General features: G+C 41.0%; 1 protein-coding gene across 2 annotated transcripts in view; it reads right to left on the bottom strand.

Moving 5' to 3' along the window:
• Positions 1-3794: 3794 nt before the first annotated feature.
• The window catches only part of LOC122807596 (myosin-IIIb-like), a 2420886-nt gene continuing 2397612 nt past the window's right edge, over positions 3795-27068 (bottom strand). Inside the window, exons 29-30 of one of the 2 annotated variants that reach the window (XM_044078517.1) lie at positions 24838-24932; positions 3795-4100 (exon numbers count right to left, since the gene is read on the bottom strand). In XM_044078517.1, the coding sequence (XP_043934452.1) occupies positions 24879-24932 (54 nt within the window). In that variant the 3' untranslated portion in view covers positions 3795-4100; positions 24838-24878. Of the gene's footprint in view, positions 4101-24837; positions 24936-27068 lie in introns of both variants that reach the window. The other variant, XM_044078510.1, reaches the window with a different exon arrangement.

Here is a 27068-nt window from a genome sequence, read left to right on the forward strand (position 1 = left end):
TCAACTTTCTGAAAACTCAAAGTGGATGGACTGAGACTGCAGACAATGGAGACCAGGGAATTTGCCCTTTTCCCCACTGTAGTGTGACCTTGGAGTTGGTATATACAATTTGCAGGGGGGGGATTCCATGCAAAAACACAGATTTTGTTGTTTTTGGACTGTTTGGGTTTTCGGAAAGTCAGTGATATGGTCTCAACCATACGATGTTTGATTTCTGAACACCCAATCTGATAAAAATCTGTTTTAATATGTTATACAGCACTGTAAATCCATAATCACTATTCTTCTCTACACAAACTCTTCCAGTCTTTTGTAACTCATTATGTCACATCTCTAGCAGCAAACACATCTTGTATTCCTGAGCAGTGTCTGGAAAATAAATGTAAAAAGCATAAGACAAATGCAAATATTTTGTGAACTTCAAAAGCTATTAAAACTGTACATATAACATTATCAGTAAGCAGTATTCTTTACAATGATAATAGTCAGTGCATTCATAGTCTTTACCATAAATTATGTAATATATCATAATGCATACAAACCCCAATCTATAGTTTTTTTAAGTTTTCATAAATTTAAAATATCTTGAAAATTATAGAACCTAGACATATATTATTAGAACATTTTTGTTAACCAGATATAAGCTTTCATATGAGAGGAATTCCATTATAAATGCGTGTTTATTGAAATATTTACAGAAATATGAAAACATGTTTAACTGTATAATTAGCAGCATAAATAATACTGGACATCTCTCACGATGTGCAAGTTACAGTGAAAATATCAAAGTCTAAGGTTTCACCGAATGTTATGTGACAGCTTGCAAACCACTTGGTTTTTGAATATTAAGTACATACGGAACTATTTCTTATTTTCATAATTGCTAAAAAACACACTAGCAACAGTTCCAGTACAGTGTGACACAAACCAATGTTTTTAGTAAATTGTCCTATCTTTAACATTACTGTTCACAGCTCACAATCTCAGTAATCAAGACACTGTCTGCCCAGTTTTCAAGACAGCAACCAGAATGTAGGCTGTGTGTCTTGTTACTGAGTAACCCAACAGGACAGTATGGCATAAAGGAAATGAATATTAGCAATCACCAAGCTCAGGATCAGAGAAATCATGAGTGTGGCTGCCCATCTCAGAATAACAAACCAGAATGAAGGTCACACATCCCTCCAATGTACTATATAGAATGTAGATAGTGCAGTTCATATCAAATATTAAATACTAATCATCAAACTCTTGATAACAGCAGCCAGAAGAGCCTCCTAGTAGCTTAAAATGACAAGCAGAAAGCAGGCTAAGCTGCTACTGAGAGACAATCAACTAAAAACTGAATCATGCTTTTCACTCCCTGCTACATCCGAGTCCCAACTCACATCCATTTCCTTTCATGAAGAGTAGCACACTTGTTTTCTGAGGTGGTCAGGTATGTGTATTTTTCATAGCAGATGAAAAAGAAAACAGCCTTCAACCCATCCTAGCTGACTGCATGTCAACAGTAAGAGTATGATGGATGGAACCACACACAGGCATTAGTCTAGTGGGGCAGCAAGCTATTTTTGCCAATGCTAAATGTATACTGTATTAATAATATTTTAGATAGTAGTACATGTATTTAACTCACAAGTCAGGACTTGGAAGATTACGTAGTCTTCAGAATGAATTTGTTCAGTGCAGCTAAGGGAAAATGCAGTTGGAAGCAGTTGTTCACTTATTCTCGCCAAAATACTGTAATGTCATCAAGACATGTAATGTGATGACTCTGGGCTTGCAAGTACAATGAAAGGGTGATAATTCAGAAACATAACAAAGAATTAAAAATGTGAAATTTACATTTCTGAGAATCAGAAACTAATAAGAACAGTTTTGTGAGATCTCTAAATTGTTAAAAAACCTTTTAAGTATGATTTTTTAGTGGTCCAATATGAGTGGGTGATTTACAGTTTTATCCAAAAATACAACCTGAAACAAAACAATGTTTCTTTTTCTTTAATTCATATACTAATAGTATCTGACACACGTCTGCAAAGTACAATCTGACTGGCTCCTGACTTCAAGTAGCTTCTGTTAAAATACTACATTCATCCCTAATGTCTACATTAAATTTAATACAGTTGTCATTAATAGGTTTGGGAGGGTGGCCTAATGGTTAAGGTGTTTGCCTCACAAGCACATGTTTGATTCTCACAAGGGATAACTGGCTAGGCTTAAAATGGCTCGCAAGGGCAGTTAGCTTAGTACTAACCTATGAACCTATAAGAAGTCTCTTAGGCTAGGACCTTTAATCCAGCAACAGCTTCCTGCATAACACTGACTTGTGTGGCAATCTGTTGAGGCTGCTATCTCTGCATATTCACATTATTAACAAACATTAAAGCTTCTTTCTTATTTTTAGTATATAGAACATGCAAATTCTGTGAAACTCTCTTATTTTCTTTTTTATGTTCTCACAAATTTATGATGACCACCACACTGTACATAAATATGATTCCTTCCTTTCATACACCACACATGCAGCACACGGTTTTATTTTGAAATGAACATTTTGTGACTTCAGAATTGATCACATCACAGTTTTTTTCTGTCATTTTAATTATTACATACTTTACATACTTTTTATTTATTTATTTTTGGTTCATTTTTATTTTATTTTTAGCCCGAGTTTTAATTTTACACGTAGGATTTCAATATGCTTAAGTTCTGTTAACTGTACTCCTATCCTGTGTTGTGTCCAATGTCAAATCTGATTCTCTCAACAATGCTACTCATGCAGTCATTTGTAATACTGCGTGTTATTCTGAATCTGATTTAAAAAATCAAGTAACTTACTGAATTCACAGCCCTTTGCTTAAGATTTTTAAACTCAGTCTAATAAGTTAAATCCACGTGAAGAAAAAACATCTAACAAATTAAAAGTTTTTCTTCATTTGACAATTGTCCTTAAATTCCTCCTTAATGATATTTAATCTGCAGTTCCCCACTTGTGATACCTTTATGGCTTCCTCTCTTGCAATATGCAGAAATGATGCACTTTGCACCTTGTTTGGGCAACTACAATTCTACTTGCAGTAAGATATAGCTCAAATTCCTGAATTCATGGTATTAGGTTTTCGGACCAATTACTTTACAATATGAGAAGGTGCTGGTGGTTGCAGTAGATTCATTTTTTTAAACAAACAAAAATGGTGGTTCAGCAGTTTAATGACAAAAAAATGCGAAAATGTGGCTTTACTGGTGAAAAAGAAACTTGAAATGGTGAATTACACAAATATCACTTCTAAAGGCCGTAAGCAAAACAAGGTTTGCAATTGCTATTGCTTGTAGATGTGTTATGCTTGTCAGCTTAGAGTGGAGTGATCATCTTTAATTATTTTCATTTGTGCAGCCAAGCCAGAAGGTTCATGTTTTTATGCCACATAGTATTCATTTACAGAAACTGGCAAAATGGTTAAGTGATGAAACAGAGGTAAAGGTGATGTTCACAGCCTGTAACCTTTATGCCAACTGGTCCTAGTTAGTGGCAAGACTATGTCACAAACATTCCCTTTCTTTAAGCTACAGTATACAGACTTGCTAAAAAATCTGCACTGCAGAGCACAAAACCCAGTAATGAAAAGCAGACTTTACTCAACAATAAAAGTTTCTGAAAACCAGCTTGTTTGTTCAACTACATATAGCACAAAATATTGTTAGGAATAATAGCTAAATGGGTTATTAACTGCCTACAACCCTTTTTTTTGCATCAGTGACAATGGAATAACAGACAGCACTGAAAATCCATCCTTACTTAAAATATTTTTTTATTTCATAATTATAAATGCACCAATATACACAGTAAAACATACAAGATACATACACTTAATATATGACAAAACTCCACCACTGTAATTTCGGGTTTCCCAATTGACTTAGTTATGATGGCAGTGCACACTCAGTGAATGTATATTGAGTGGTACCATAACACCCAATACAGCATTCAGCTTCAAGCCAAAATCTGTCAATCTGTACAAAAATGCCAAGTTCAATGCAAGTTCTCTTCTTCTTGCTTGCTAGAAGACTCACAGTTTCATTCATATCAAGACAGTGACCTACAATGAAAAACAGTGTTAAAAATACTTGTTCAAGGTTTACTCATCATATTGTATATTGCAGTACATGCTAGACAGCAACGTAACTGATCCAGGTTTCACTGTAGACCCAAAACTCTGAGTTTAAACTGGCTTGAAGGGTTCATGATTTAAGGCACTCAAGTAACTGTAACAGAATATCTGCTGTACTAATAAAGGACTAATCTAACACATACCTCCTACTGTTCCTGCATAACCCAGTTACATTTCAAAATGGCTCCCCCCACTAAACCCATTGCCAAATTGGCTGCATTTAGCAGAGAGTTCTACTCCATCTGATTTCTGTTTTCATCAAGGTTGCAGAGAAACGTCCACTCCCATAGATCATAAATAAAATGGAAAATTCAAAAATAAACCCTTATGGTATAATTCCTACATAAACAAATTGTGAAATAAAAGGAAAAGTCTACTTGCCATATAAAAGGCGACCTCTTTCCCCTTGCCAAAAAAGGGATCTAAAGCAGATCAGGAAAAAACCCAAGCCTTCTGTTAGGAAATGTACGGTTGATGATGACAGTATGAATCTCACACAACACACAGTTCTCTGGAGCTTATGCGGATCCTGAGATCACTGCTAACAATATCCAGATCAATTTAGCTTCAGTTTTACTCTGTATTGTCCACTCCTTCCCCTATAATTTATATTCATCAAGACTTAACATTTAGAAGGAAGGTTTTATTACCAAAAATCCCATATACAAAATACAAACTACAGCCCTTATCCCAATTAGAGTGCATTTGAAAGAATTATAGAACATTTTGAGATTTATTTGGTATCCTAAAAAAAACTAGAATTGTATACAAACATCATATAAGATCCTGGGGTAAAGCAGGCATCACGTTACCAGATAAATAAACTTATTTTATTTATTTATTTTACCTTTGTTGACCAGGTTAGTCCTACTAGGCTGCTGAGCTCTTTTCAGGGAGACCCAAGGTGTTATTTATACTACTAGGCATCAGAAAACCTCCCTTACTCATTACCAAACCAACACTAGATCTTCTGGACCATAGTTGCAAGTGAATTGCAAGAACTTACACATGGACCTTTTTAGTCACGAAAAAGATGAAACTAACAAGTGCTTCCTTGGACGTTTTAGATAAGAAAATGTGGTTAAATATATGCAATTATATTCAAGTGTGTGTGTGTGTGTGTGTGTGTGTGTGTGTGTGTGTGTGTGTGTGTGTGTGTGTGTGTAAAAATCAACTAACTTGCATATTAAAAGGATATTGAAAAAGAAACTTGAATAAAATGGGTTAATCTGTTAGTGCTCTTTTGTTCAACTGTCGCAGTGGAAAATGCTTTAGTGAGGATGATAAGAAATTATTTAAAATTTGATTTTGTAATTTGACCAGGCTCAGATAGTATAATAATTCAGGGAATTAGAAAACATTCTCAGAAGAAATTTTAAGTCATTTCATTCATGTAATAAAAGTATCGCTAAATGTTTTTATCATATCTTTGCCATATAATGTACAACAACAATGAATCTACACATATGTCTCACGCCTTTACTAAATATGTATTAGAAATAAAGAACAAGCTTTTGAATTTTATTTTGCATGATGAAGAGTCAAACCTATTCTGAAAATAATAAAAAAAAAATGAATGCTGAAGTCAACTGGAAAAACTTCAGTTGTTCAGCACTGCAGAATTTTCACGTTCTCATACTGCCTTCCATACATCACATACGTTAGCAAAAATAAAATGATTAAAATAACCCTATATGCTAGAGATCTAGTAAGTAAAGTTAACTGGATCCACATAATGCAGGTATGTTATTAAAAGTGTCTGGGGAATATCAACTTTTTCATCATGAAGGTGTTATGATCTGGCAAGATTCTTTTTTTCAACATGAACTTGGATAATTATTACCTACTGCGGATTATTCGAGCCATTGCAAGAGAAGTCATATCAACTTTTTGCAATTTAAATTGCACTCCCCAACATAGCAAATTTCTTCTACTTATGAAGCAAGCAATTTTTAAAGAGACAATCACTAAAAGCAGAAAACTCTTAAAGATCAGTGCTTCAAATCTATGGTCCAAAGTTTTATATTTAATATATGTAGTTACTGTTATGCAAGACTTTAACAACATTTTTAGTGTAACTTGATATGTATTATTAAGGAAATTCAGTGACTATAACTGGTTATAGACATAATGTAAATAGTTTATACAGTTATAATAAGTTTTTGATCCAAAAATGGGAAATAGGTTGTTCTTAAATTTATATGAGGAGTGGAAAAGATGATGAAAAGAATATAAGTAAAAAGTCTGTTCTTTTCTATATTTGTGAGCAATAAAAAAATACCGTGAAGGAAAAAAAAAACGCATCATCTATATTAAAGACAAATGTCATGAATTACAAAGATCCAGAAAATGTGCTGGGCTGACTGATGGTGACAAATACAGTAGTGTCGCTACTGGTTATATACAAAAATGCTTGGGAGTACTGTCACAATTATCCATCAACATGAAAGTGTCCCCATCACAGGCTCATGTGATTATAAAATCATAAGTCTCACCAGTACCACACTCATATGGTCATGGAACATATCACAGTAGATCTCAATGATACAGGAAACCTGCAGCTCCTTGATCCAAATCAGTCTGACTTTCTTAAAGGCAGAGCCTATCAACTCAAGCAAACTGATTACCTCAGTAGGGTCACAGAAGCCACAGATATAGTCCCATTCATTCCACACTGCTTATGTGGATTTCGTTATGGCCTTTGACATGATTCCCAATGCAAGTATTATTGACAAGTTTACACATAATCTACCTCATCCAAGGCATAGCCAAGTGGCTGACCTACAAAACCCACACAGTTAGGATCTGGGGTACTATTCCCATACAAACACCACTGGAGTTCGGTTGGCCTCTGTCTAGGGACTATTCCTGTATTAAATCAGAACTTGATGGACTATAGCTCACCATGTTTGCCACCGACTACAATCACTTGCTCCCCCTTTGGATATTTGCATCTTTCAGCAAGAACTTATTTAAACTAATGCCTGGTGTACTTGCTATGGACTAAAACATAATGCTAAAAATGCATTTTGGGTTTGTTTGGTAAGCATAAATTCCTAGCTCATACCATATTAAAAATGCTTCTCGTGAAAATGATTCAGTTGCCAGAAACCAGAGTATCTTCACTGACAAGTGGGCTTTGACCACTGTGTGCCTGCAAAATCATTCTATCTGGCACAAAAGCCATATCCTATAGGAAATAACGTAGTAGTAATTTCTGTGTACTTTTTTTCTCATCAAACTCAACAAAGAATATGTAATCTTTGGCATTTACTCATTTAATTATAATGCCGAAATAGAAAGGCCATAAAGATTAGTAACCAAGAAACTTACTGGTCTAAACTTTCTAAACAAACTTACTGGCCTAAAAATCCTAAACAATGCTGACAGATTAAAAGACCTAAAAGTCCTCTCATTATGAGATAATCCATGACAACATTTTGTGCCATGAAACACCCTACACCTTACTTAATCTCCTGCACCTGAGTTTAGTAGCATCAGGATGACACACATCTAATATCTTGACCTTCACTGACATATTACTGTCAGCTGCTAGTGATATAGATTTCTAAGTCAGTTTATCCCCTACTTATGGAATAACCTTCTATACATCAAGCAAAGTAACACAAAAGTTTTGGAGGTTGGTATTTGCAGTAACTCAAATTAACAAGAAGTGTTTGAAACCATGAAGATAAATTAAATACATTTTGAATGCAAACATGATGAATGTGAGCTTCCTTGTTTACAAACAATTTATTTTTCAAGGCCCCTTTTACATAATCATTAACCATAACCAAAGGCACTACCTTTGTTTTTTGTTGTAGTTCTATTTTGCATTTATTTGATTTTATTCTTCTGTATAGATTTCGCTTCTATATTTTTTTTTACCTTTGCTCTGACCATTAAATGGTACATATGGTGGATCACTGGCTACCATACTTAATAAATTTAAATAAACAGGACAGAAAGACCAACCAACTGATTAGTGGGACACATCCCAGATCACAAGCGTCAAATGTAGTTTGCAAATGCAGAAACAGTGGCTGAGATTCACAAGGAAGTGTTGCATTTCTCTTCAGAACTGAGTTTTCAAGGAGACTGCCACAGAAAGCGCTGCACAGCTAGTCAGACAATATCAGGCATTGAGCAGTGCTGGCATAGCAAGTAAATGACAGCATTAGAAAAGAAAAGAATAGACATACTAGGACAGACAAAACTAGGCTGATCTATGTCTGAAGCAGCATTACAGTAGTCTACAGGAATGATGTGATGGATATAAGAGGCAAGGCACAGAAGTGTGGAAACATGGCCAAGAAATGAGCACTTGTGTGCAGTATAGCACCATACAGCTGCAACTGTAGTACCAATCTGATACAAAAAGGCAGCAAAGCAGCCAACATATTCATATATGACTGTGCACAGCTAAGTGGTAGCTCTGTTTATCATATGACTGGGGAGGAAATAGGTTAGATAAGAAAGTAGGAAATGGGAGAATAGCAAGCTAGGAAAATATGCAAGGGTAAGTATAAGGTATGAAAGATGGGGGGGTTGTTGGAAAAGAGCCCCTCAGAAGAAGGGTAGGCAGGGAGTGTAGTGAGGGATGACTGTGGATGGAACAAGCAGAAGAGCAGCAGAGACAGACAAACACAGAACACAGACAAAGGCAGTATACATACAAAAAGGGGGTAGGACAGTGGATGACACAAACGTACACCGAGTAAACAAGATGTGATGGAGTGGGTTGAATAACAAACAATTAATGTAGAATGAAACATGAAGGACAGAAAACACCAGGATGAAGACAGCGTGGTGTCCTGGCATGGCTGGATGCCGGGTCATTGCAAACAGCAACAAAACCAGGCATCAATGACTGTGTGGCCAATGTTGTAAGATGGCTGCTCTGATGGTGGCCCAATGGGTTGGGACCGCCAGTTGTGCAACCCTGACAGTCATGCCAAAAAGCATTTCACATTGTGGATATGGGCATCCAGTCACCAGAGCACATCAGCAGAAACAAGCTTCTGCAGCTGATGCCAGGGGACCACAGCAGATGCCTTTTGGTCTACTTTTAGGAAAACAGCCTTTACCCCCTCCTCCTAAGAAGCAGATACAGAGGGCACCAGTGAGCCCTCTAGGTCACCTCCAGCAGGGAAAGCATCATCCCTTTGCTGTGAAGCAGACCTGGTAGCCATTACTACCCCAGCATGAGAAGCATTAGCCAGCCCATAGCAAGGTGGCTGCTGCTTTACCTCTTTCTCTTCAATAACTTAATCTGCAGAAGAATGACACAGTGGGGTAAAGCTATCACACATATGCTACAACACAATCACAGTTGTACAGTGGACTGGCACAAACATCATATACATCTCCTTGCTAAGAGAGGCACGCCTACCTTCTGCAATACCAGTCATGCTCAGATGCACCCCTCTGCCAATGGAAAACAATGCGTGCATTTTTAAGCATACATGTGCAACAGCTGAGTAGAAAACAATATTGAAAAAAAATGCATACAATACTTTCCAGGCTCTCTCCCCTTAAACTCTGCCAACCACTGCTGAAGCAGGTCAGGGTGGTATAATTTCAGGTCATTCTTACAACGCTGGTACTGCTCACCAGAACTGCTGATGCCAATGGCATCATTTATCATTTATTATTCTAGTCATCTCATGGCAGGCATCTACTTTCCACAATGAACCGTTCCCACTAAGTGCTCCACGATGTTCCAGTGCAGGAAGAAGAGAAAATTCCTGTTCTCTCTGGCACACCAATTTAGAGTCTGCATTCCACAGTCCTAGAAATATCCATGACACTCAATCAAGTCCACTCGAGGATCACAACTGCAGCTCAGGAATACGGACTTATTTTTCTGAACTGTGTGCCATGCAGTGTAGAACTATACAGTGAGACAGAGACATAGCTTAGTGCTACATCATGGTATTATAGACATATACTTGCTGTATGCATGGGCACAGAGGTCACATGCTTCTTTTCACAGTGATGTTCAAGCTTCATGTCAACATGTACTGATAGCACACACACTGCACTTACAGTGACTCTGACAATGGCACTAACTTGCTTCATTAGCATACCCACTGCACTAAATGGCCTTTGTCAGTACAATATAAAGTGCCAGTGACATTTACTGCAACACTGCACAACCACAGCATTTTAAGCAGAAGAATTTCACTCAAGTCTCTGTATACATGGAGCATCTCAGAGTTACAAAGAGTCCTGTCTGGTAACATATCACAACAGACCATGTGGTGGTTGTCAGTGAGAGTAAGGCAGACAACTTGGTGGAAGAATAACTGGGAACCCCTGACACAAGTATGGCACAGTACTATGTGCTTGTGATAGGGGACTAACAGTGGACAAAGGAATCCATGGGAAAGATACGCTGTAAGGAGTGTTGAGCTATAGGGCCACATATGTTGAAGCATGGATGTGCAACATAAATTGGAGGGGTGTCACATGTGGGTACATAGCCTGCCACTCCAGTCAAGGGAGTCATCCAGGTTATGCCCAATGATGGCCATGAGGCTCAACAAATATGATATCCCATCAGGATGGATGCATGTGCACTCCTGAGAAGACAGCATCAAGGTCTGAAACCAGATGCCAACACAGTCATGTTATTGCAGCTAAATTTCACTCCTGGAGAATGTGATCCTTGACTCCCAAACAACCTTCTACAGTAAGTGAATACCATGTTTATGTTCATGGCTCTACCGCTTATTACAGTGGAGTCTCATCACTTTGTCTCACCTGCCTCACCTGTTAGGGCGGCTTAGAGATGTCTGACACACAGCATATCAAGTCTATGTGCTACCCTATATAGTATCAGTGTGATACCATATATCTTTTTTCTGTGTTTTCTATATCAAGGCCTATAGCTATGCAACACATGCTGCTTGCCAATGCTGTAAGGCACTGCACCCACCTCTGCCATGACTGAGGCACTGCTGCTACATGTTCCTCCCCTGATTCTCCACCCTGCATTGCTGTTATGACTGGAATGGAAGGTCATGCCATAATATTCACTTGGTGATAACATTTGTATGTGCAAAGATTTGTTACGTAGCACAGCACACAACAAAGATCTTGCTGCAAATATTTGGACTATTTTGCAGTGCCCATTTTGAGAGGTCTATACACTAGAAGAGTCCCTTTACATGTGATGCTATATTTTGCATTTTAACATGGTCTGTGTGTTGCACTTCAGGGTCATCAACTAAAGCTCTTGGGCACATCCAGTACGGTCTGTAACAAAAGGCAAATTATATGTGATCGGCTTTCTCCTTACACATTGTGTTTCTAGACTTGCCTATCAAGCATGTGCATGCATCTACCAACCAGATGACTCTGTAGGAAGTCCTCTCACAGGAACCACCAGCAAAGGTTGGGTGCATGCCGAATGTGTGAATCACCTGAACTGCCCAAGTGGTGCACAGACATATTATAATGGTCTGGGCATTACATACCATCTGCCAGTTTAGGAGAATGGAAGTCCTTCTTGTTGCTGTATTATAGGCCCCCACAAACAGGTGGGGCCTTGATAGCAACACATGTTAAATTGATGGCTATACCTCAGGGGATATGTGCATGTCATAGAAGTCCTTTGTAGTTTTGGTTCCCTCATTTGCTGTCCTTACTCACCAAATATTTTCCTCTACATATTGTAGAATTATATCAAACAGTAGTCTAGTATTCACAAGATTGAGACCTGTGATATCCCTATTGTGTCCCCTACAGTTAAGATACTTAACGGTATAACTTGCATCCCCCTTAGTTCTGCTTCTAGTTCCTTATACTGTCCCTGTCCACTTGGAAATGTTCCACAGCTTGCTGTTCTGTCAGCTGGAGGTATGCCAAGGGTACAGTCTCAACCTCCTCTGGTGGTGCAGAGAAGTATGACACACAACTGATCGCACTGTCTACAACAGCAGCTCCCAATACATGCTGCTGTACTACTGTTGCTGCTGCTGTTCCTACCATGGATCTTGTAGTACATCATAAATGGTGGCATTCAAAAATGGGTATGCAGTACCGTTGTTTAGGTCTGTTTATGGATAACTCTAGCATTGTGGATTTCTACAACTACATAATCCTTGTGACTCATTTGCTTGGGGTTTGTCATTTCCATGTCATTTTCTTCTCAATAAACATCTTTATTAAATTATCATGACATAGGCAATCTTGCATTTATATAAATGAAAAACAAACAAAATTACACCACTTCAGCTAAAAACATTATACATCACAGACACCTTTGAAACAACTGTAGTTGCAGACATTATACATCACTTATAACCTATCCAGTCATTGTCAGTTAAGCATTATATGACTCATTCAAATCTTGCCTCTTAAACCTCATTCCTTCTCTGCATATACTGTTCCCACAATTCCCATTTTTCCTATGCAGTTTGCTATTTCCCTTTTCTAAATTCCATTTGTTTTATCACTGTTACTATATTCACTACTACTAGTAAAGTTGGTCTAGACTGATTTCCTTTTTTTAGTAATTGCTTTTTTGGCAGCCTCCATAATTAGACTCAGCAAGGCTTTATGTCTAGGCGATTCTGATTCTATATCATAGCTCAAAAAAAAAATCATCTCCCCATTCAATCCAATCCGCTCACCAAGCATCTCCGACAAAGCGGTCTGCAAGGAATCCCTAAAATCTGACAGCTCATTACACTCCCAAAAAATATGTTCCCAGACACCTCTTTCTTGCTCATCACATCTCCAACATTTGCTATCCACCTGAGGAAAAATTCTTTGGAGTCTACTTGGGGTATAAAAATACCTATGTAAACACATCCAGGCAAAGATCCTAAATCTTCTAGACTTTGTTGCATATTTGGGAGATATACATACACACCCCCATTGTCTCTTTGTGAATTGCTTATCCAATCTCTCTTCCCAATCCTTTCCAAGCTCCTCTGATTGATTCTTATAATTATCATACAATATTTTACATGCTTTACTAATTATTCCTTTTTTGACAGTGGCTTCTGTTTTAGATTCTACTAAAAACTCTTAACAGTGTTGGTCTTTCATTTAGAACCCCCTATTTCTTTTCTTTGTCTATACTCGGATATCAAGCCTCGACAGGGAACGCATATCTCTCAACCTCAACAACAAGAAATCTGGACAAATTCTAAAATGATGGGGAGACAAAGGCCCAAAATTAGGGACAGATTTTTTGCTCTTATAAGCTCAGAAAGCTGCTAGCATAACATGATTAGTGTTACCATGTATTTTCTGAGGGATATTAAGTCTGAAACTCAAATGTATGTCATTATTTGGTCATTATTTAGTGACTTCAATCCTCTGTAATTTGCCAGAAAACCACAGGTTTTACGTGAACCAGATCAAATATTCAAGGCAAAAATCTGGACATTCTGTGAAAATCTGTACAGTTGAGAGGTATGTAGGGAAGGCAATCTCTAACCTGCAGTCCAAATAAATTCTTGGCCTTTTGCCATTCTATTTTCTTTCACTTTCTAGTTATTTGCTCCCAATGCCTTGGTTCCTTTGCCAATCTTCTCTAATAAATTCCAGCCCCCTCTTACCTATTATCTGTATCCCTAACCACAGCCATCCCTATTGGCAGAATCTCTCTTCTCCATTCGCGTGCTGGTTTAGTTCTTAGAATACTCCCTGCTATTTTATGAATATAATACTCTGTATGATTTTTGTTGTTCTCCTTAAGAGTCTGCATCCAGAATTCCAATCTCTCCTTATTTCTTTAGCTCCACCCTGTATTGTCATCATTCCTTTCCACTTTGAATTATAGTTTTCTGATTTTGCTATGTATAAGAGCCTTAACTGTGTTGGTGTAAAACACCCCCCTCAAACTGGGTAATCCTAGTCCACCTTGTTCTATTGAAAGAATCATCTTATCCCTCTTGACCCTTGTTGTCTTCCCTTCCCAGACAAAATCATTCAACTCTTTTTTAATTGCTATCCACAGCTTCTTCTCTGGTTGATAAAAATATGCCTGACCTGTGTATAAGACTAAAGGGACTAAAAACATTTTAATTGCTTGTATCTTAGTATCCATATAACAAAGTTTCCAGTTTCTTGATTTTTGTATTACTTTCTGTTTAGTCTCTTCTCACATATCTCACATATCCTTAGCTGCCACAACAGAGTTATTTTTTAATCCATACTCCCAAATACTTCATTTTATCATGTTCCCATAAATATGGATATTGTTGGAACAATTTGTGTGTGGGTACACAATTCACCGCTATTGCCTTGGTTTTAGCTTCATTAATTCTGTATCCCAAGAAGATCTGAAACTCAAAATGTTTCACAACACTGTCCTTTTCTGGTTTTGTCATGTATGAAAAAAAAATCATCTGCAAATAGAGCCAACTTTTCCTGACTACCATACCAATTATATCCTTGAATTTCTGAGTCCCTTATTTTCTTTGCCAGTGGTTCTAAATATAATGTAAACAACAAAGGGGAAAGTGGACAACCCTGCCTGGATTATTTCCATGTCATTATGCAGTTATTGGCATGTGCTATTTTCACCATTGCACAGATGCACAGTATCTTTGAATCCCCCACAGCCTGCAACATTACCATTGCTCATACTAATTTGCACAGCACAGTGTATTAGCTGTGCATGACTGCCAGGCAGTATTTAAAACTGGAAAGAAGATAAAGTTTCTGGTGAGATCTGCCATGGATATGCTTTGATGGCACAAAGTACAATGCCGTTTATCACTCATGGCAGCCCTTCTTTGCCTGCTAAATGGGTTAAAAATATGCTGTTTTACACGTAAAACTCAACTATATACTTTTTAACTTCTAATAACTGGTTTGGGGCATGCTGTCTAACTACAGCATATTTTTGAAATGTACAAGCATTATGCAAGATAGCAGTAGTACTTCCATTAAAATTAATCCACACATGTAGCATTTTTGAAATGTAAAACACCAAAACCTGCTTTCTCCGTCAACGTTATTGGTTAGGAAGCACGTAAGCTTATGTACCACTTTTGCTCTGACAGAATGCTATGACACAAAGTGAACATTAATCACAGTAAAGCACAGTGACTATTGCTGGTTTAGACTGAAATTAACTCTGCACACTTTATGGTGGACTCAGTAATTGACATCCCATCCTAAAACGTCAGTCCCAAACAGTCTCATTCTACTTCCCCATCATCACACTGACAACCCCAACACAAAGCTCTGCACTTGCTATGGTCACACATTTTGCTGCCAAAACAGCAAAACTCCAGTCATCACATACACATAGTACAACTCCCCTAACAATACTTCAGCGATATTTTACTTCTCTCTCATCCACATCTTTGTCTTTAATACAAATTTAAGCAACAGTTTCACTACCATACCTATAAAGTACAACAGTTATGCATTAGCAATACATCTACAATTCCAACTCCAACCTTCAAGGACAACTACCATCTCATTTAAATACTGCCTTCTTTTATGACACCACCACAAAAGGCTGTGCCTACTCAAGCAACACATCATCTTGATCATAAACAGGCTTCTCTGCTCCACCTAACATGGTATTCATTCACACAGATAATTCCAAGCCCTTCTATTCTGTACACTTAGTAATAACACCCTTCTTTGTTCACTGGTACTTCAAGACCACGCCATATGTGAGTACTTCAAGTCCTCAACTTCACCCTCCAAACCCCTGCAAACATAAGTTTTCTAGAGCTCAATACCTGAACCTTTAATCTTCACTAATTTTTACTTCTTATTACTTGCTTGTTTGTTTACCAGAGTGGTGGACTGATCATAAGTCACCCATTGCAGACACTGAGAACATACAAAATAATAGAGAATGCAACATATAGTTATTCAAAATAAAAATACAAACTGGTGGCTAACGATAATAACAGGACATAGAAGCTTATTTATACATGGGTATATGCAAAAAGATAGAGGTGTACCCACAAACATTTACATTACATAAACAGTATTTGAAGTATTTATACTGCATGTGAAATAACAGACTGGTAGTGATGTCTAATTAAAGGAGAGCATGATAATCTACCCTGATTAGTTGCCTGAGGGTGAAATAATTTATGTATTGTGTGAATTTAAGCGATGCCAGGATGCTGGAAACAGATGCCTTTGAATCTATCTTGAAGCTATTTTAGAAGTTGAGTTCTGAATTCACTAAGGGTACTACAGACTTTAATGCCTAAAAAAGGCTGTCTCTCAGTTTTGGGTAGATGGCTGAAAAGATATGATCAAACAGTGACTGATCACTGGAGGACGGACAGGCTGAAGTAGATGTGGTTAACTTTTGAGGAGCATTGCAGTGTACTGGTGCTGATGAATAATTTGTAAATCTGCATAAGGTACAAAAGGTCAAGCTTATTTATGATGGGGAGCCACTTTGCATGTGCAAGCATATAGTACTGCCATATACAATGATGGGAAAGGAGAATTAATCTACATAATTAATTAGACAGAGTTGATAAATCAGTGGTATTTGATGTGGAGGAGTACACTACTAGGGGCAATCCATCTTCTAATTGGGGATACAGAATGCCTTTGCAGATAGAAGTTCAAAACCACATGCAGAGTATTACAGGCTGTGTAGTCATCGAAGGCCTGGGGAGAAAAGCTCCACAGAATTAATCATCATCAAATAAACACTAGTACAAATGTAACTTAAAAAGAAAAATACACACACACACACACATATATATATATATATATATATATATATATATATATATGGGTCTACTTTATAAGATCGACAGACCATTTGATCGACAGCTCATTTGGTCGACAACCAGTATTCAAGGCAAAAATAAGAAGTTATGTACTCACCATAACGTTCCATCCGAGTAGGTAGCTTCATTTGTCTGCAACCTGTGGGTCTTGGATCCGATATCGGATCCGAGCCGGCAACTTGTTTCATAGCTAATGGATCTGAGCTCCTAGCTCCTCCCCTCACCCATAATTCCCTGCCAACCCTCCATGACCTCAGATCAAGTTTGCCCCTCAATATGTACCCAAAAAGGGTATTCCAACTTACATAGATCCGCTGAAGGCCAGGGGGAAGGGGGGGGGGTGGCTGCAGACAAATGAAGCTGCCTACTCAGATGGAACGTTAAGGTGAGTACATAACTTCTTAATCTGAAGTAGGGACTTCATTTGTCAGCAACCTGTGGGACAGAGTCCCCAGCTACCTGAATCTTGGGTGGCCATCATGGAAGGATATTGCGGAGCACCGCAGAGCCAAAGGATGCTCTCCCTCTAGAAATCACGTCCAGTTTGTAGTGGTTAATAAAAGTATGAGATGAGGCCCAAGTAGCTGCCGAACAAATATCATCCAATGGAACTCTAGATTTGAAGGCCGCAGAAGTAGAGATGGAACGAGTGGAATGTGTGCGAACTCCTTCAGGTGCAAACTCCTTCAGGTGCAGGTCTCCCAGAAGCTTGGTACGCTAACAGGATACATTGTGAAATCCAGCGTGATAGAGATATTTTTGATATTGCTTTCCCCAAATTAAATTTGGCAAAGGAAATGAACAGCTGGTCAGATTGTCTGTGACCAGCTGTTCTATGAGTATAAAAACGTAGCTGCCTATGAACATCTAATGAGTGCAACTTGTACTCTCCTTTATTCTGATATTTAGGAAAGAAAACCAGTAAATTTATGGATTGATTTATATTGGTTTCTGATGCTATTTTGGGAAGGAAAGAGGGATTGATCCTGAGGTAAACTCTGTCCGGATGAAAGATCAAATAAGGAGGCTTCACAGAAAGAGCTTAAAGCTCCGAAACTCTTTTCGCAGAAGTAATGGCTACAAGGAATGCTGTTTTCCAGGACAAGTATTTGAGATCTACTGAAGCAGCAGGTTCAAAAGGTGGAGCAGTCAGGGTTTGAAGAACTAGTGAAAGATCCCAAGGTGGTACGGCTTCTTTTATAGGGGGTCTAAGCAAAAAGGTGCCCTTGAGAAAGGTTTTACACAATTTGGCCAACATCAAGGGCCCTGTGTCATGTCCCACATGGTAATGGGAGATGGCAGCCAATTGCACTTTGACAGTTGAGCAACTAGCGCCTTCCTGAAAAAGTTCGGTTAGGAAGTCTAATATGGATGGAAGAGGAGCCGTAAAGGGATCTAGATTATGATGCTTCGCCCAGACGGAGAAACGCTTCCATTTACTGTGGTACACTTTCCTGGTGGAGGGCTTATGCGCTGCCACAAGGATGGCTTTGACTGGTGAAGAGATACCAGGAGTCCTAACTAGGAGTGGAACTGGAGCAACCAAGCTGTCAGCTTCAGATTGTCCAGATTTGGGGTCGGTAAGTCCGACGGATGGGAGATTATATCTGGACTGGGATCCAGAATCCAAGGGGGATTCACTAGGTGAGACCACAGGTAAGGGAACCAAATTTGCCGAGGCCAGAATGGGGCAATGAGGATCATCCTGCTCCCCAACCGCGAGGCTTTCTGTAAGAGTTGCAGCATCAGGGGTAGAGGAGGATAGGCATAAAGTAGACCGAGTGCCCAAGCATGCACCAGAGCGTCTCTTGGGGTTTCCCCTGGAGGGGGAATCAGAGTGAAGAAATTGCCGCATTTGGTGTTTGAGGGAGAGGCAAAAAGATCGCAGCAGGGTTGCCCCCATATTGCGAATATCTGCTTCGCTACTAGTGGGTTGAGAGACCACTAGTATGGGGTAAGAAGGGTGCGGCTGAGTTTGTCCGCTAGGATGTTGGCCCACCCCGGAATGTGCGTTGCAATCAGAAAGCGGTTGGTGGAAATCGCCCATTCCCACACTCTCATGGCTTCGCGGCATAGAGTGTAAGACCTGGTTCCCCTGTTTGTTAATGTACCAGACAACCGACATGTTGTCCGACTGAATTGCAATCGTTCCTACGAGGAGGAGATTCTGAAGTGCTTGCAACGCGTATAGCACCGCTCTCATCTCCAGAACGTTGATATGCTGGGAGGTCTCTGTATCGTTCCACGTGCCTTGGACGGTCCTGCCTGAATAATGCCCCCCCCCCACCCGAGGCGGGAGGCGTCCGTGGTCACCGTGGTGAGAGGGGGAGAGGTGCAGAAGGGTCGGCCCATATGGAGGTCCGGAGCATGGAGCCACCATAACAGAGCCCTCCTGCAAGCCTTGCTGATAGCAATGGGGTGATGGAGAGGAAAAGACAGAAAGGACCATTGTACTAGAAGGGTCCACTGCAGTACCTGAATGTTCAGACGGTCGCACGGAAGGAGCGTTATTGCTGCCACCATGGAGCCCAGCACCCTCAGGACCAACTCCGCCGGTGGGGTCTCTGATTGGAGGATAGCCCGCACATGAAGTTGCAAATTCCGTAGTCGTTCCAACGTCAGAAAGGCTCGTAGATCTCTGCTGTCTATTCTGGCTCTTATGAATTCTATGACTTGTGTCGGGGCCAGAAAGGATTTGTCGGCATTGATGGTGATGCCTAACTGTGGGGGGCTAGGCGGAGAAAGAAATCTCTGGCTGAGCAAAGTAGATGCCTTGTTGGGGCGGTCAGGAGCCAGTCGTCCAGGTACGGAAAGACCTGTATTCCCTGGAGTCTCAGGTGGGCCGCAATCACTGCTAATACCTTGGTGAACACCCTGGGGGCTGTGGTGAGGCCAAAGGGAAGGACTCTGAACTGGTAGTGACTGGCTCCCAGCTGGAAGCGGAGGAACCTCCTGGATCGTCTGTCCATTAGAATGTGGTAGTACGCATCCTTGAGGTCTATAGAGCACATCCAATCGTTCTCCCTTAGAAGGGGAGAATAGATTGAAGAGTGACCATTCGGAATTTTTCCTTGGTTACCGACAGGTTCAAACGGGACAGGTCTAGAATCGGTCTCAAGTCCCCCGTCTTTTTTGGCACCAAAAAGAACCTGGAGTAGAACCCTAATCCGAGCTGGTCTTGGGGGACGGGCTGGATGGCTCTTTTTCTTAGCAGCTGCTGAATTTCTGCGGCTGCAGCCTCCCTCTGATCGGGTGGTACGTCGGGGAGGTTCTTGAATTTGGGGACATGAAGTAATGGGATTTTGTACCCTCTGGATATAATTCGAAGCACCCAGCGGTCTGTCATGATGGACTCCCATGCTGCTAGGTGCTCCGAGAAGCGCCCCCTGACTGCCTCCAGAGTGGAGCAGTCGGGCAACCCTTCAGGGCTGCTGCGTGGGCCGGTCAGAGAAAGGTTCTCTGGACCCAAAGTTTCTCGGAGCCCCTCTGCCCCTGGGGCGGTGTCCTCCCTGTCCTCCTCTGCCATGGAAGGACTGGTTGTCCGGAGCGGGTTGGGAATGTTGCGATTTCCGGAACCACATCTTCTTCTGACCCTTTTGGTTTTTCGAAAAGGACCGCTGGGGGGCAGAGAAGCGGACTCCGACGGCAGACAACGTCTTCCCATCCTTCTCGCTCTGGACAAGTGTCTCGCGAACCATTTTGCCAAACAGGGCAGAACCATCGAAAGGGGCGTTTGCAAAGGATGCTTTAAAGGGCTCCGCAAAGTCACAATGACGGAGCCAGGCCTGACGTCTCATGACTAGGCCCACTCCGCTAGCTCTAGCGGCTCCCTCGGTGGCGTGGGACAATAGCCGCATAGAGGTATTTGAAATGGATCTCAGAGTGGCCATTCGGGTGGAGTACAATTGTTTGTCCTCCGCCATGGACTCAGGGGGGAGGCAGCGTATTCTTTGATAAGATCCCGCTGCATCCTGATGACATGTGCCATATAGTTCAGAGACCTTACCGAGAAGGTCGCTGAACTAAAAACTCACTTCCTTAAGCAGTCCATCGAGCGGGACTCCTTGCTCGGTGGATGGACGAGGGGCTCTCCTGAGCTAGTTCCCTCTTCGTGGCTGCCGCCATCAACATGGCATCTACGGGGGGACCCTTGTTCCAGTGTGACCAGTCTGCGGGGGGGGCTTAGTATCCTGTCCGGGCATTTGGGTATTGGCTCCATGGTGTCCGGGTCCTTCCACGCCCTGGTGGTAATAAGGTCCACCAAGGGGTCGGCCGGAGGGGACAACCAAGAGGTAGACGGGCCTGCTTCGAATGCCTCCAGAAACACGGACTCATCGGAGGAAGACTTGGGGGCAGACCACCCACCTCTGATCCTCAGCATCTCCATGATGTCTCCAAAGGAGACATCCTCAGGGGGTGATCTTGGGGAGCCTTCCCCTTCATCCAAGTCCGTGTCCACAGTTAAGGACTCAGGGGAGTCCACATGCCTCCTCTTGCACTTATGCTTGTGGGACACTTCCTCGGGGGGGGCTGTCCGAGGAGGTCTCGCCAGCAACATCCTGTTCCAATGGAACTACCTGGGACATTGAAGCAGGCTGTCCCTTAGGCCGGGTGATGGAAGTCTGGCCCAGCAGAGAGGGAGTGCAGGGTGGAGCTGAGACAAGGGCCGGGGGGTCCGGATGCACTCGACACAGCCCTCTCCACTACATCGAAGGCCGAGGGGGAACCACTCTCTCTGGGCTCCGAGAGTCAGCTCCCACTCGGATCCAATGAAGGGATCGGAACCGGCGCCGAGACCATCGGATCTGAAGGACCAGTGCGCTCCGACCTGGACGGAGCCGAAGGCACACTGAATCCCTTGGATCCGAAGCTTGGGCCACGGCTCCGAGAGGTCGGATCCGACAGACTCGAGGGCAGGGTCGGATCCGAAGTACCAAGTACTGTCGGCGCCGACCCAAACCCGGCTCCGACGCTGCTCGGCTCCGAATGCTTCAAACCCGGGTAGCGGGTCGGAGAAGGAGCAATTGGAGCGAAAAATAGTGTCGAGCTCCCCCCACCCCGAAGGGGGGGGGGGGAGGCAAGAGCACTCTCATCTGCAGCTGGGCCTGGATGAATCCTTGCATCATCCGGTCCAAGTCTGCATCAGACATGTTGAATGTTGATCTCGAAGAGGGCACCGAGGCAGGCCTGGAATGCCGCCTCGATGACCTCGATGGAGATCGGGCCTCCTCCTCCTCGGGCCCTGGGGAGAAGCAAGGAGATCAGAGCCGAGGAGGAAGAGACCTAGAAGCAGTGGAGGGAGAAGCCCGCTTGGCTGGCGGGGCCGAAGCGGAGGCCTCGGCCCGCCGCTTGTGGTGCTTCTCCCTCCGTTTCTCCCTCCTAGCCTCCCTGTCCTCCGGTGCTTTAGCGGGAGTTTGAGTCCCGGCCGAAGGAAGGGGGGCAGGAGTGGCAACAACCACAGCCTGTGGTAGTGCCACGGGAGCAGCGGAGGCCGGAGCTGAGTCCGGGGGCAAAGGTCCCGCCAGGACCAGCTTCGACCTCCGCTCTTTCAGTGCCCTGGGGTTGAACGCTGCACAAATGGTACAGCCTGAGGTGCGGTGTTCAACCCCAAGGCACCGAACGCACCGAGTGTGGCCATCAGCCGGGGAGAGCTTATGGCCACACTCGGTACATTTAGAAAAAATGGCTTTTGGGGCCTCAGCCATACTTTAAAGAAAAAAAGGAGTGCTACACAAACACACAGGCCCCAAAAACACAACACACACTCACTAACGACCAGCGAAGGGAGGGAAAAAACTATGTAAAAAAATTTAATATTACAGGGAACCTAACTCTTACACACTTTTTTAAATAAAGGTAGAGAAATTTGACAGAAAAACAGACTTAACTGACGATTTTTTGCTAGAGCTCAAGGAATCCAGCCATCCACAAGCGCGGCAAACTAGATCTGAGGTCATGGAGGGTTGGCAGGGGATTATGGGTGAGGGGATCAGCTAGGAGCTCGGATCCATTAGCTATGAAACAAGTTGACGGCTCGGATCCGATATCGGATACAAGACCCACAGGTTGCTGACAAATGAAGTCCCTACTTCAGATCCTAGGATTTGCCCCCCTCTCCAATGTTGTGCGACCCTGCAGTTGATATATATAGTTAGGGGGGTGTGGGGGTCACAGCCTATTTTCATTTAAAATGTGTAGTTTTTGTTGTATTTTCATGTTTTAAATGGTGTGCCCCCCTAACTATATATATCAACTCCAGGGTCACACAACAGTGGGGAGGGGGGCAAATCCCTGTTAAGTGCCCTGAATACTGGTTGTCGACCAAATGAGCTGTCGATCTTATGACGTAGACCCATATATATATATATATATATATATATATATATATATATATATATATATATACATACACACACACACACACATATATACATTTTGATAGTGGAGTAGTGGAATACATAGAATACAATAAAGAATGAGGAGACACCAGTAATGCAAAAAAATATGAGTAAAAAAAAAAGCTTTTTTTTTAAATGAAGAATGCTTCTTATTGAGTTGCTCTAAAAAGTAAAAATAAAGAAGGAGAATGGAAAATAAGTAGAGGAGTGAAAACTTTGCAAAAGGAACACACGTGCTGATTTCAGAAAAGCATTACTGGGTGGATTTGCTGATTCCTGCTACTACTTCTGCTACCTCATTACTAGAATCAGTGACAGAGACACAAAACCAAATTCAATAAAAAGCATTCTAATAATAATCAATAAAAACGATGATTAAATATGACAATCAGTATTTTACAAAAGTATTAGAAGTATACTCTACAATGCAAGGAAATAAAAACATTGGAAGTCCAGCCTAAGACAAGGGAGAGGGCAGGTGCTGAAAGGTATAGACAGATAGTATGATAAGAGATATGGTTAGTAAGAATGAAAAGTATTTGTTTTGATCTGCTGAGTGCTAATTAATGATGTAATAACAAGATAATTTGTGGACAGTCAAGGGAGATGACTGGTAAACCGTTTTAAATCATTTTGGGAGTTTTGTTAGTGTTCAACATTTCACTAGGATTAAGTGTGAAAAGAAGGCAATTTTTAGTATTTGGGTGAGCTGTTGTACATTATAAAAAGGATTCATGCTTGGATAACTCACTGAATGTGTTACAGATACGGGTGAGGAAGTAAGTGTTAGGGGATGAGGGGATTATGGCATGATGCTATGTTTCAGAAGCAGAGGGAATTAGCCTGCCTTAATTCTACCAATGTTTCCAGGACTTTGCTGCTTTCTATCACTTGGTTCACTACAGTTTTGAGGACAAAGCAAGATTTCTTTTGGCAGACATTCTTAAGCAAGGATTACAGACTAAAACAGAAGTCACCATCTCAGTAAAAGTACAGCTTACCCATTATGTTACATGGAAATAGTACATAATTCTTAAGCACAGCTAAGTAAAATTTGTTCCAATGACAATTTAACAGCCGTGATCTTTCTTGAAAATTCTCATTTTGAATAGTACAAACGTACATACAGCTAGTGTGGCAACAAAAAAGTATTGCCTACTTTCACCCACTGGCACCCCTAAACTTACACAACTATAAGGTCACAGTACCAATGTAAGCTTGGGAAATGGGCACAAAGTCTGAGAGCACTGGCTGTGTTATTCCATAAACCACAACTTCTGTGCTGAACTGTAGATCAACAGGCTGAAGTTATCTCATGCTTCTTTCATAATGCTGCATTCTAGACCAATTAGGGACCTTTAGTAGTGCTTACTAGAAACTGTCAGAAAGATGACAAGCCTGTAACTCATCTAAGTGATAATCAAAGTATTACTGAACATATTAGAGTCTTCTGACAGTCCTAACAATTCAAAAAATCAACTGTCCCTGTACTGACAATGACTGCAAAAATACTGCTTTACTTACCCCTTGTTGTTCTTGTCATCTGGGCAGCTCAAAGTCATGACCTAAGGATTACCAAGCTCACGAGAATCAGGTGTTTCCGCAAAACTAAACTGTACCTGCTAACAAAGAGAAGAAAACATTCTGGGTAAGTGATAACGCAAACTAATTTTCACATCAGTGACTTTTCAGCTCCTTAAACACTCACTCCTGTTATAACTAGTGAGGGCTACTACTTACTGAGTCAAGTTCGATTTAGCTTACCCTAATGGATATTACTAGGAACTGCCTACAATGAAAGCTTCCAAGTGTAATTGACTTGATACTATTACAGATTATCTACAACATAATATGATCACTCAGCCCCATCTCATGCATCGTACTACACATGTAAATATGCTGCAGCACAAAGTTTGTGGAAGCAAAACAGATTCCTGGTTTGCAGATGTAATAAATGGGATCTTTTATTTTGCCAAATATGCCATACCATAGCTAAATGTTTACAGACAGCAATACCATCCCTTTTTGGTTTGTGCTGTATTCACGAAAAACCAAACAATCAGCCTGACAGCAAATGGAGCCAATAAAGAACAACCCACCAATGTATATTAAAATCCTCAGTTTAATACCAAATAATGCCAACAAGTAATAAATGGAAATAAGCTTCTTATTCCAAATGGTGACTTGTTTTCTAGTGACCCTTAATGTAGTGGCTCTTTATTCAAATATTTCCCACTTTGAAGGTCTCTAACTTACCAAGAAATTCTAGCTGGAATACTCAGGGCTAAGCTACAGTAAAACTGATATTATCTGTCAGCTGATTTCAGTTGTTCTGCATAATGATTTCTTCCATTTCAACTGTCGTATCTTTCAACAATAGAGAGGCGTAGCTATGGGGGCTAAAATGGCACCAGCGTATGCTAATTTGGACTTAAGTAGTTGGGAGATGTATACTCTCTCCTTTTTCCAGGTTTTCAGCATGTACTTTTTTACTGCCGCTATATTGATGATTTACTTTTAGTTCGGAGTGGCACTTTGTCTCAGCTTAACTCTTTTCTGATGGATTTATCAGGCAGCATCAGTTTCTTATCCTTCACAGTTTCTAGTATGGGACACACAGTTCAGTTTCTGGATGCAAACATTCAGCTTGATCCAGTTACCAAGTCTTTCAGCTAACATATTTTGTAAAAAGACCTACTGTAATAACTATCTGGACTACACTAGCCAGCATCTACCTTTTATGGCAGCTGATATGGTCAGAGGATAGTTCATCAGGCTTTCTCGCTTAATCAGCGAGGACTCCAACTTCTTGGATGAATGTGCTTTTTTGACAGGGCTTTTCAAGGATAGAAACTATCCTCTAGACTTGCTGGCTCATATTAGCAAAGGTTTGCCTGGGTAGGTCTACCAAATTTCTACAGATAATTATTCTGGTCTGCAGGTCTGCACCAAAAACTCCATGCGTATACACCACACACTGAACTTCCCTCTCCACATTTGCAGAGATAGGCAGGGTATTAAACAGATACTGCACAATAACAGGAACATTATCACCAGTAATAAGGAGCTCTCTAATATTTTGGGTTCCCAGCCCACTTTTTGTTATAAAAAAAAGAACTCTATGCATCACTTTTGAAGGGAGGAACCCTCCATTTTATGCACTCTCTACAATTTTACCAGCTGACAGGTTGCTTCGCTGCGGTAAGTGTGTGGCTTGCCCCTACATTATTCAAGATGATCAATACATATTCAAGCATAACAGTTTTTCTGTGAGATGTAAAAACAGGTTTAACTAACAGTACTTCAATGGGTTATGTTGGCATTTGTGCACTTGTTCGTCATTTTACTTTGTCAAAACTATAAGGAGATTGGTGGACCAGATTCAAAAACATAATGTAGCATAAGGCACTGATATTTGTATAATGCACTGGGAAAACCTAGTGTATGTTGCGCCAATTTTGTAGCATTTCATTTTTTTGTTTTGGACCAAGTACCACCATTTTTGGTGATTATAATACTCTTCTTGAGGTAACCGAAGTAAAGTGGCAGCTGCTCTTAGATTCAGAGTTTCCACCTGGCTTGAATGAAAACCTTAACATTAAAAGTGCCTTGAGGTGGTGTGAACTATTGCCTTCCCCCACCACAAGACTATTTAGCTTTTTCTCTCCACCAAGCATCACTTCCCTTTGACCATACAGTTTATTTTTAACTAGCTGGTTGAAATACAACTGAAGTCTTTATACTTGGCTGCATTC

This window comes from Protopterus annectens, chromosome 1.part1 (assembly GCF_019279795.1).
Source record: "Protopterus annectens isolate FY-2018-M chromosome 1.part1, PAN1.0, whole genome shotgun sequence".
Classification (NCBI taxonomy): Eukaryota; Metazoa; Chordata; order Ceratodontiformes; family Protopteridae; genus Protopterus; species Protopterus annectens.